The sequence below is a fragment of the Cynocephalus volans genome, chromosome X (genome assembly GCF_027409185.1).
Source record: "Cynocephalus volans isolate mCynVol1 chromosome X, mCynVol1.pri, whole genome shotgun sequence".
NCBI lineage: Eukaryota > Metazoa > Chordata > Mammalia > Dermoptera > Cynocephalidae > Cynocephalus > Cynocephalus volans.
This window is the reverse complement of record NC_084478.1, coordinates 9940676-9952695: the sequence shown is the minus strand read 5'-3', so window position 1 is coordinate 9952695 and position 12020 is coordinate 9940676. Positions and strand designations below refer to the sequence as shown.

The 12020-nt window shown below is 44.0% G+C and overlaps 2 protein-coding genes across 2 annotated transcripts in view; one reads left to right on the top strand and one right to left on the bottom strand.

Annotated features, from left to right (window-relative positions):
- The window catches only part of LOC134367152 (G-protein coupled receptor 143-like), a 188941-nt gene that overhangs the window by 139683 nt on the left and 37238 nt on the right, over positions 1-12020 (bottom strand). The gene's annotated exons all lie outside the window — the stretch shown is intronic.
- Positions 1-12020, top strand: part of LOC134366945 (H(+)/Cl(-) exchange transporter 4-like) — a 30539-nt gene that overhangs the window by 4923 nt on the left and 13596 nt on the right. The window contains 2 exon segments of the mRNA XM_063083522.1: positions 3067-3254; positions 6161-6283. Of these exon segments, the coding sequence (XP_062939592.1) occupies positions 3067-3254; positions 6161-6283 (311 nt within the window).

Here is a 12020-nt window from a genome sequence, read left to right as displayed (position 1 = left end):
ATGTGGACACATGTTTTTGTCTTGGGTATATGCCTCCGAGTGGAGTTGTTTGGCCAAATGGTAACTCTGTGTTTACCTTTTTGAGGAACTGCCAGACTGTTTTTCAAGGTGGCTGTACCATTGTATCGAGCTATATTTTCTCTCTAGCACCTATCACCTTCTAGTGGAGTCACTGGCTACTTACTTACTTGCCTAGTGTCTCTGTTCCCTCTGCGAGGTACAGCTCCATGAAGTCAGAGACTTGGGTCTGCTTTGTTCGCTGCTGTATCCCCAGGATGTGGACTAGTGACTGGCACGTAGTAAGTAGGTGCTCAATACATATCCCTTGAGTGAATGAAGGGACCTGAGTTTTCTGATTTTTTCCTCCATTAATTTACTGCAGTCATCCACTCAATGTGGACATACAGCTCCAACTATGTACCTGACGTGGGTACAATAACAGACAAGGCAGGTAGTCTCCTTGCCCACTTACAGTGGACACAGGCTCTGGACGACTGATCTAACCCCCTCTGTGGCATGAAAACCAGACAATGAAACCTTTTTTCCTGTGATTTATAGCCTGTGGAAGTACAGACGTATATATACCTATATTGCTAACCATGAGATCACGATACAGTAGGTATGGAGATGGGGCAAGGCCCGAGAAATACACTTGGGCCACACTTAGGAACTCAGAGAAGGCTTCCCAAAGGAGGGATATAAATGCTGGAATCTGGAACATAAGGAGGACCCTGCCCAGTGGAGGGAGGGTAACGCTTGCCGAGATGGTGCAGACAGGATCTCCTGGCATGTTCCAGAAACATGGATTGGGCAGAGGGTGGGGGTTAGTGATGGAAAAAAATGAGGCTGGAGAGATACGAGGTGCCTGCCATCAGGGACAGCAATCTGTTGAGGATTTGGGCGTTCTCCCAAGAGCAACGGGAAACCGTGGCAGGCTTTTCCATAGGGGCTGGCGTGGGTCAGATTGGCAGCTTTGAAAGCCTGTTTGACCACAGTGTGGAGAACCCACCGGAGGGGGGCAAGTTGGGCATGGAGACCCGAAAGGGGGCTCTGGCTGCAGCCCAGACAGAAATGATTCTGAAACGGTGGCCTGAATGTTAGCAGAGGCCATGGGGAGGAGGGGACAGGAGCGATTCAAGAGAGATTTGGAGCTGGAGTCGCTAGGATCTGGTGATTGCCCAGAGCGGGATGTGTACACAGGTTTCTGGTTTGCACAAGTACCTGGATGCTGGGCCCTTCTCTCAGCTGCGAGCAAAGCTGGGCCTGGGAGGGGGATACTGTTGCTCAGCGTTGGATGCAGAGAGCTGGGGTGGAGATGTCCCACAGACCCAAGAAGACAAATAGACGTGTGTCCTTTGACAGTTGCTGCTCATTGGCTTTGACTGCCTGGGGCTCTGTTAGAAAGGGTGTTTGAGGGTGATTGCACACGAGTCTGGCACAGTGCATAAGTGGTGTCTGACAGGGACATGTCAAAAGCGTTGTGAAGGCGAATCCTGTAGAGTGTGTCAGATCGATGGGTGATGTCTGCCATGGGCAGTGGAGCTGGCGGCTGGGCTCTGTGGTGACTGAGCACAGTAGGCAGGAGCTCCTACGTGCCTGGAGGGCAGAGCTAGATATGCACAGCTACAGCTCCGTGGCAATAGAAGGACGTGAACCAGGTGGCCAGGGTCGAGAGCGTAGTGTAAGAAGAGAGAAGGGTTCAGGGTCAAGCTTGGAGGAAATGTGCCTTTTAGAAGTTGGGTAGAGCAGAGATCAGGGAGACAGAGAAAACCAGAGAGCCAGGAGGAAAGCAGGGGAGGATAATATTGTGGAAACCAAGGGCAGGCGTGTTTCTAGAAGGATGGTGTGGTCAGCAGTGTCAAAGGATGCTGAGAGGTCTGGAACTGGGGTCAGCACACTTTTTCTGTAAGGGGCCAGGGACTAAATATTGTCATCTCGGTGGGCCACCCACTTTCTGTGTCACCTCTTCAGTTCTGCCTCTGTAGCATGAAAGCAGCCACAGACGGCACCTCATTGAGTGGCACGGCTGTGCTCCAATAAAACTAGATTTACGAAAACAGGCAGTGGCCAGATTTGGCCTGTGGGCTGTAGTTTGCTGATCGGGTCTTGGAAGATGAGGACTGAGCAAAGACCATTGCCTGAGCTGCGGGTCTCCAGGTGGACAGAGCGGAGTGAGGCTGAGCGAACGGAAGAGACAGGCCGGTGGCTGGAGGGGAAGGTGGGGCCGGGCAGTGTTGACACTAAATGCTGCTGGGAAGGAGCCATCAGAAAGGGGAGGTGGCAGGGACAGGAGAGAGAAAGGGTAACTGAGGGCCTGAGGACGCAGGGTGTCTGGGACCCAGGCGGGCCGCTGCGCACGGAGCAGAGGACAATGGACGGGGTGCGCCTATGTGGGGGTGCGGATGCCTTTGGGGGTGATGCGGGTGTGAACCCGATACTGAAGTGAGGATTCAGTAAAAGTTTCACAAGTTAAGAAGCCGGAGAACATTCCTTGCCTTTGGAAAAGACTAGAATGAGTTATTCTGGAAAGAGATGCAAGGCAGCCTTTTGTGGCCCGCTGAGCTGCACAGTCTATTATTTATGTTTTCGTTGGGACGTAAGTGACTGTACATGTGTGTGGGGCACAGCCTTGAATATCTGTAGCCGTGTGCAACATGCGATGCTCCGACCAGGATAATTGGCACACTCGGCATGACACCATGTCATCGTTTTGGGTGGCCCTTTACCAGTCCCTTCCTTGGCCATCTCCCCTCCCCTTTTCCCAACTCTGGTAACCTCGGTCCTGTTCTCTCCTTTGCAAAAGTATTATTGGGATCCTTGTGTCTTTCCTTCTTTCTTTTTAAATTTATTTTCCAGCTCCCACTTATGAGTGAGGACACGTGGTGTTTCTCTTTCTGCTGCACATTCTATTTCATCCCACTTCTATTGGCCTTTAAAGTCATTATCTACTTGTATGGACTCACGATCCCTTACCCAGAATTTAAAGAATCCGGAAAGTCCTAATAAGCATGGGTTTCCCAAGTTTGGTTCACATTTGGTGGCAAAACCTTGTGCTGCTTCCTCCAGGCACCTTGGCTGGGGTCATCGATCTTGCCGTCGACTGGATGACAGACCTGAAGGAAGGTGTCTGCCAGTCTGCCTTCTGGTACAGCCACAAGCAGTGCTGCTGGACTTCCCATGAAACCACTTTTGAGGACAGAGACAAGTGTCCACAGTGGCAGAAATGGTCAGAGCTGCTGGTGAATCAGTCGGAGGTGGGTGTCTGGGCAGGGTCGTCCTGGGGACTCACGCAATTCCACATGCCTTTGGAACCCTGCGGGGTGATTCGTGAGTGTCATTTCACCTTCAAGTGTCTGTTGCGATGACAGTCCACGGCATAATACTAGTGTGACTTGCTTTTCTCTAGCTCTAATGCAGCCACCCAGACTTCACTTGGAAAACCCTTCCTCACTGTTTCATGTGCTATATAAATATATATATATATATATATTTATTTATTTATTTATTTATTTATTTATTTATTTTTGTCCTTTTCTTGACCGACACTCAGCCAGTGAGTGTACCGGCCAGTCCTATATAGGATCCGAACCCGCGGCGGGAGCGTCGCAGCACTCCCAGCGCCGCACTCTACCAAGTGCGCCACGGGCTCGGCCCCTATATACATATATATTTAAAAGCCTTGTATTTGGCTTTATTTTTCTTACTGAATGTAGTTTGTTGATCATGCTGAAGAAATAGCATTAATTTTTATACCTTTTATTTGAGGAGAAAAGTTGAATTATCTTTTTTTAGAATAACAGCTTTAGTGAGATATAATTCACATTCCATATTTAAAGTGTACAATTAACCATCATCACAATCTAACTTTAGAACATTTTCATCAACCCCCAAGATACCTTGTACCCATTAACAGTCAGTCCCGTGGCCCCCCAACCCACTAGCCCCTGGCAACCACTCTATTTTCTGTCTCTATAGATTTGTCTATTCTGGAGATTTCATGTAAATAGAGTCATAGAATGTGTGGCTTTTTTGTCTGGCGTCTTTCACTCAGCACAATGTTTTCCAAGTTCCTTCATGTTGTAGCATGAATTAATACTTCATTCCTTTTTATGGCTGAATAATATTTCACTATATGGATATACCACTTTTTAATTTTAAAATCTAATTTTTCACATTTGTGGGGGTATATACCACATTTTATTTATCACTTTATCAGTTGATGAACATGGGTTGCTTCCACCTTTTTGCTATTATGAATGATGTTGCTATGAACATTTGTGGACACATGTTTCATTTCTCTTGAGTGTATACCCAGGAGTGGAATTGCTGGGTCAGATGGCAACTCTGTGTTTGACCTTTTGAGGAGCTGCCAGACTGTTTTCCACAGTGGCTGCACCATTTTACCTTCCCACCAGCAGTGCATGAGGGTTCCCATTTGCTCTCCTTCTTGCTAACACTTATTATTATCTGCTTTTGATGTTAGCCATGCTAGTGGGTATGAACTGGTACCTTATTGTGCTTTCAGTTATCTTCCACTCCATTTTATGAGCTCATTACAGAGGATGTTCCGGGTTTTCTGTGAAGAGAATGTCCCAGGCACAGGGGATGTGGTGGTGAACCACAGACCTAGTGTTTGCCTTCAAGGCACCTAGAGTTTCACATCTTTATAAAAATCTAAGCTCAGGAAAGGGTTAACTTTTAACCAAATTCAGTGGTTACCACAATGACTGGATCCTTGAAGGATCAGAAAGCCAGGTGAGGGGAGCTAGGAGCCAAGCTTCACATTAGGGGTGATGTGAGGACCATTTAAGCTAGAACTGTTCTTGGAAGGTACATGTAATCTGTTTATACGTCTCCTCCCTGCCCCACTTTTTTTTGCCTGACCAACTTAGCACAGCTGAAGACATTTGGAATGCACTTTGCCATTTTGCTAAACCCCTTTCTCATTGGAATTGAAAATGAATTTCTTCAAATCTCAGAAGTAGACAGAGATCTTGAAATCTCACACATTCTCAGTGCTCTCTGTCACTTCCAAAAAGAAACTATCTACTTGGGCTGATGGGTGTGGGCAGGCAGAGGTGGCTGGGCGCCATATTTTATTTCTTCTCTTCTACTTGCAATATGTGTTTTGGGGCAATATGGCCATCCATCTTTTCAACTACTTTTAATATTTATACTTTGGTTCAAAGAATTACTGTTAGTAGGAGTGAGAAATTATTTTTAGCCTCCAAAAAGAGTACATATTTAAGTGGGTGAAAGATATTCCTCTGTCCGAACTCTCACCTCATAGGGTGTGAATATATGTGCTTGTAAAGGCCAGAGCAGTCTTCTGGAATGTGTTTTGCATTTAATAGGAACACATTTGGCTGTGTCCGTGTCCTGACTTGTAGGTGACCTCTCTTTCCTTCCGCCCTCACTTGAGTCATCCAGATGGTAGCAAGAAGCTGAGGCCTAAAGAAATGCAGACTCCACTCAGCAGACCAGGTCCTCAACCGAAAAGACCCCAGACTATGTCTTTGGTTCAGAAAAATGCTCCCCACATACCAGATAATTTGGAATCAGTGAAGTATTCTGAGGGAGATGATCAAGTTTTCCCTACAGTAGTGCCTCTCAAATGGGACCTGAGACTCTGCATTTCTGGCAAGCTCCAAAGGCATGCTGAGGCTGCTGGGCCAGGCAGCTCACCTGAGTAGCAGCATTCCAAACCACAGCTCCCACCCTTGCTCATCGCCAGTGCAGTTGCTTGCTGGGGTGTGAGCGTGGCCTCGATGAAAGCTCGGAGAGACCAGTCCACCGCAGACAAGAAAGACAGGCCTTCCAGGCTCTGAAGACAGAATTTTCTGCATCACACCGTTCATTAGCTCTAGTGCAAGTGGTGATTAAAATCGAGCATCATTCACGGCTTCTGTTGCCTCTGAGACATCAGCCGGTGGAAGGTGCACGTGAACAGCTCCTGGAGGAACACCGGTGCTGTGTTGTGCGTACCCATTTCAGCGATGGCGACAGGCGATAAAACCGACTCTGGCCTTTTTGTTTTTACAAGACAGGGACTGGGCCTGCCCGATCCCATCAAAGCGTCTGCTCTCCCGACAGAGGGTTGGCATTGGTATGTTGCTCAGGTTTGCCATGGCTCATGTCCTCTTCCTTTGTGTCTGTTTAGGGTGCAAGTGCTTACATTCTGAATTACTTAATATACATCCTGTGGGAGTTGCTGTTTGCGTTTCTGGCCGTCTCCCTGGTGCGCGTGTTTGCACCATATGCCTGTGGCTCTGGCATACCCGAGGTGAGTCGTGGCTGAATTTCTTTTGTACCAATAATAAGAATAGCAAATACTTCCGTAGCACTGTTGTGCCAAGCACAGCTCCAAGCATGAACTCATTTTACTAACTCATTTACTCCTCACAGTAGACTGTGAGGCAGGTACTATTATTGTTCATTTGGTAGTTGAAGAAACTAGCGCAGAGAGATTAAGGAACTTGCCCAAGGTCACCAAGCTGGTCAACTGTGAGTTCAGGATTCATACTCTGTATCCAAGATTTCTGCTTTATCGCTTCTCAGATGATTAAACCATTGTCGTAGTAAACCTGGCATAACTCTTAAGGCCTATGGAATCAGAGTTCATTAACCACACGCATAAATTGGCACTGGGATGACTCGGAAGTGCGCCTATGATATAATGTGAAAAAAGGGCAATAGCGGAGGTTTGTTGCTGAGAAAGTTCACTGATGATTAAACTCACTTGCCACATTCTGCTCTTCTGATGACTAGGTAATAGCAATCTTTGCAAAACTTAATTTCACTTTCACCGCATGCACTATGAATTTACCCTTGTGAATTTAGCGTTCTTATAAATAGTTTTCAGTGCTTTGATGTAACCAAGTATGAGGGAAGTGAGCTCATCCATCAGGGCGAATGCCTGAGACTGAACTTGAAACCTACAAGGATCTACTGGGCAGAATAATGATAATTGAGCTGGTTTGCAAAGAGCCCAGACAGTGACAATTTTAGCCAGAAATAATTTTTAAAATTCTTGTATTATTCCTCGAATCAATGCAATTCAGTTCTTCAAGTTGGTGCTGCAGCAAGGCCCACACGCGGTAGAGATGGTGAGTTTGAAGATGTAGTTGTGCACCAGTTGTGGCGACACGTCCCCAGCCTTGGGTGGTGCCCTCCACCACTGATGCTGGTCCAGGCAGTTACAGGAAGGGCTGAGTCATTGAAAGATGGTCAGAAGAAAAATTCAATATGGTCTTGTTTCAGGAAAGATAGGGAAAAATCTTAATATGTCATGCTGAATTTTTGATGTTTTATATTAACAAATTGCTTCAGGAACCCAAAAAACAAGCCGTATTACCATCCTATTTTCTCAGTACAGCCAGTTCTGCTATAGTGTGACATATGCATTCCTAAACATCACCATGCCATGCAAAATCACGCAATTTAAAAAAAAGGGCTTATGGAGAAAATGGGTTAGGAACACAATACTCAAAAACTTCATCAGTGATACATATAAAAAAGATAGGCTAGTAAAAACAGCAGCACAGTTTTACACATTAAATAGCCAAGAAATATGTCAATACTACAATAAGTATGTTTCTTCTTGAAAAAACTTGAAGTTGGCTGTGGAAGTGGGTGTCAGAAGGGCTGCAGCATGTGAGTTACTGTGAAGGGGCTGCAGGAGGGTTATCTGGACCTGGAGGGGAAGCTGTGACAGCGGCGTGCACGGGTGTGGCTCCCCAGCACACGTGTGGACTGGGTGATGTTTGAGGCATGTGTGTATGTATGTTTTGTGTTTTCCTACATAGCTCGGTTCAGCTGGGTACGGTGTTCTGCATTCACCTAGTATTTCTCCCAGAGCAAATTGTGCATAAACAGACATAAAATTTGTGTTATGCTCAAATTCTTCCCTAATGTATAGATAGCATTGGAACCAATATGCATTTTCTAAACAAGTATTATAGCAGAGCTGACTGCATTTTCTCTGACATCTAAAGCCTAAGGCACCATGGCGTCTGAGGTTATGATCCCACCACCCGCCGATACATGTTGTTGACTCAAATATTTCCAAAATAAGGAGATGGCCAGTGGGGAATTGGTTGAAAATTTAAAGCAGAAATAAAAGGCATGATGGGCAGTCCCGTCTTCCTCTTCCAGGAACCAGAGGTGTGAGGCTCAGCTTGTGATCTTACAGACAGACCTGGAGCTCGAGTATGAGCTCTGTCTTTGAGGGCTGGCTGGACTTGTTGTTCACTCGAAGTGGGCATCTTTAGTGGTGACAGCTGGACTCAAAAGAAGTGAACTACCCAGAGGAGCATTGAAATTTCTTATATAACAAAAGTACCAGGAACACATCCACGTGGATGAAACTGAAAAATGTGATGTCAAGTGAAAAACTAAGTTGCAGAAGAATATATAAAGGATGCTTCTCTCTATAATAGGAGTCCATAGGGAAAGGCAAAGAAATGATCGGAAGTGGTGAAGGGAAGTAGGACGTTTCTCCTGGGGAGTGAACATGGGGCTGTCAAAGGGACCCACTCTTCTATTTCTTAAACTTGGGATTGGGTACATAGTGCTTGTTTTAGTAATTTCTTTTAACCATATGTAAATATGGATGTAATAGGTTCATTTCTCCATTTAGAAAAGAGTTTATAACAATCTTTTAAAGTATCAGGAACCAAATAACCTAAGTTTAGTTATTATGACTCAGCAGTAGCAAAATTTTCATAGTAGAGCTTGAAATTCTTAACCTAAGAAGGCAGTACCTATCCCAGTTCTTGGAGGAAAAGGGCAGAGTAAAAAGGAAAATAAGTAAATCAAAGTAAATTGAAGTAAATAAAAGTAAATTTTTTAAAAAGTAAATAAAAGTAAATTTCAGTTCATGGATAAAAAGAAGGTCCTCCTGGTCAAAGCCCTACTAAATATGTGCACCGACTTCAGTTGAGACATGGAGCTATTCTTTCATTTTAGCAAAGATACTAACCAAACTATTTAAAAACAAACTTTGAATGCAATGCGCCTACATACATTTAAAAAATTGCTCATCCTCGTAGCATTTGATTCCAAAACATATTAAGTGAAACAAGTCAGGCACAGAAAGAGAAATACCACATGTTCTCACTTATTGGTGGGAGCTGAAAATTAATATATAAATTCACACACACACACACACACAAAACCGGGGGGGGGGGGAGAAGATATAACATCCACAATAACTTGAAGTTGATACGACAAGCAAACAGGAAGGACATTGTTGGGGGGAGGGGGGGAGGGAGAAGGGAGGGAGGTTTTGGTGATGGGGAGCAATAATCAGCCACAATGTATATCGACAAAATAAAATTTAAAAAATAAAATAAAATAAACCTTTGGAGAAAAAAAAATAAAAAATAAACCTTTGGGGAAAAAAAAATAAAAACAATAAAAAAATAAAAATAAACTGGATCACATTTTTATTATTTAAAATGAAGGTTCTTTGGAAACATTTTTTAAAATGCAAACTTAGAGAAAAGTTTTTTATGTGTCTTGAATACTCCAAGTGGGGTAGGTGCTGCCTTCTTAGGTATAAGCTCTGTAAGGCACATTTAAAAGTGAACACTCATAGTTTTATGGATTTGGGAATTTAGAGAGAACTGGGTAAGAGTCTCTCTTTCTGCTTCTGTTCGCTTTATCAGTAGAACCACTATCAACTATACAAGGACTTCAAGAAGGTCGTGGAAAAATAGACTTAAAATACAAATCTTTCCACAAACTTTTTGAAGTATCCTCGTATATGAAATCGTGTCTTCTCAGAACTTACTCTGAGTTGATGTTTCCGTTCATTACAAGAAATGAACCCTCTTGCAAATATTTACTTAACAGAAAGTATTCTGGTTTTAAAGTTAAAAATACCAAATCACAAATCCACTGCAATACATCTTGTGAAAGCCCTGCTTGCTTCAGTCTCAATGAATCCAAGTTAAAACAAGTCATTGGATTTTGGCATCTATTGGGAATGAATTTGCCTTCTTTAGTCCCTAATTTGATCATGAGAATTTTGTCAAATCATTTTAGATAATTACAAAATACCTATTACCCTGTTCAACTTACCACATGTCATGGTTGGCAAAGGCTCAGGTAATTTAGATGCTTGTAATTTTCTAAGTGCTATTATGCTTTTAAACTGTACCCTGGGGTCCAAATCCACATTAACTAACTGACAAAAAATTATAGAGAAATTTATTCAAGGCAACACAAAAGGGCAGGATTGTGGCAGGCGTAATAAAACATCCCTTAAATAAAGGGATCTGTGATCCCCAGAGCACAGGATCAATTAAGCCAACTACCACCTGTTAAGGCCTGGTTTCGCCACCACTAGTTTGCCATCAGTTAAAGGCTCGTTCAAGAAACACCAGCTGACTGCGCAGCTAGGAGGCCTCTGGCGTGTCCTGTAGGGAGGAGCTCATTGAGTTCTTCAGGAAGACACGCACGACCTGCTCGCATGGGCTCTTTCCCTCGCCTGCTCCTGAGATGAAAATGGTCCTGTGCACACCCCTTTAACAATCTGAAGATTCACTGACTTCATGACCCTCCCTAAGTCACCACAGGTGACATGACGCTCAGTAGCAGGAATTTGTGAAAGAACCAAGAGTGTTTCAGGTCCGTCTCTTAAATATTGAGAAATTAGGGCTACCTGTGCTACATTTTCCCGGAATGGAGCGTTTGGTTCTCCACCTGGGCTGCATTGTAGATTCACCTGGGGAGGCTGTACAACTCCTCATACCCTGGATGCACCCGGGGCCAGTTACATCAAATCTCTCTGGGGAGAGACAATTCTTAATATTTCCTAATTCCCAGTGATTCTGATGAGCGCTGAGGTTGTGAAGGACTGTAATAGGTACTTGAGAAATTGAATACTTGGAAGAGCAGTGTCCACAAGGAGGCACTTTGAAGTTATGTAAATGGCACTGACAAGCGATAACACTGTCCCGTTATGTATTACACAATGGGAAAAGAAATCGACCATGAAATTCATGGAGTAACTAACTTGGCGTCTAATTATTCTGTGATTACAGGCTTGTAAATTGCCAGCTCGGTGATAAACATTCACCCCATTTTAGTGAATTGTGGGAGAGGTTGGAGGTAGAGGTTATGTAGCCATGGTAATGTTTCTGTATCCTAAAGGACACCATTTTGGGGGAGAGGACCAGAGTGTATGAAGTTAGTCACTGAGATTGGCACTGAGTTGAATTCTCAAAGCCTTAGGCAAAACGCTCCAGCACGCCTTTAGGAAGAAAGCCATTACTTGGCATTTACAAAATGTGGCAGGTCTGAAAATGGAGCAAGACGATGCTCCCTGTAGTCAAAGTCCTTTTCAATACAAGAGATAGGATTAGGCGAAAGAAAAGGGATTGCCATGGATTCAAACATCTGTATATCCCCCAAAGGTGCGTTATTAGAATGCTGAGCATCTTCTTCCTTTTCCAACACTGTGTTAAGAATATTTTCAAACATATAGAAAAGTTGAAGGAATTGGACAGTAAACACCCATTTTACCTATCGCCTCCAGCAAGGGGCCAGCAAACTTTTCTTATAAAGGATAGAGAGTCAATACTTTAGGCCTATGGGCCAAGAAGCAGGATCTAGCAACTATTCTCACTGAAAGGCTAGTAATTTTTTTCTTACTTTATGTGATATTTCTATTACTATTTATATTACTTTAAATAGTGTAAAAACCATTCTTAGCTTGTGGGTCATATAAAAATAGGCAACAAGCTAGATTTGGCCCACGGGCCATAGTTTGCCAACCCTTGACCTAAAGTTCAACTGACGTTTTGCTCTTGTCGGGGAGGCAGGATTTTACCTCTACCCTTTTAGGGGTTTTTGGCTGGGCCTGAGAATTAAATTGATGTAAGACAGATCCATAGGAGAAAAACATACACATTTATTTAATATGTTTTATATGACATGGGACCCTTCATAAGGAAAGGAAGACCTGAAGACGCAGTTAGAGTTGTGCACTTATGGGCCGAGCCCGTGGCGCACTT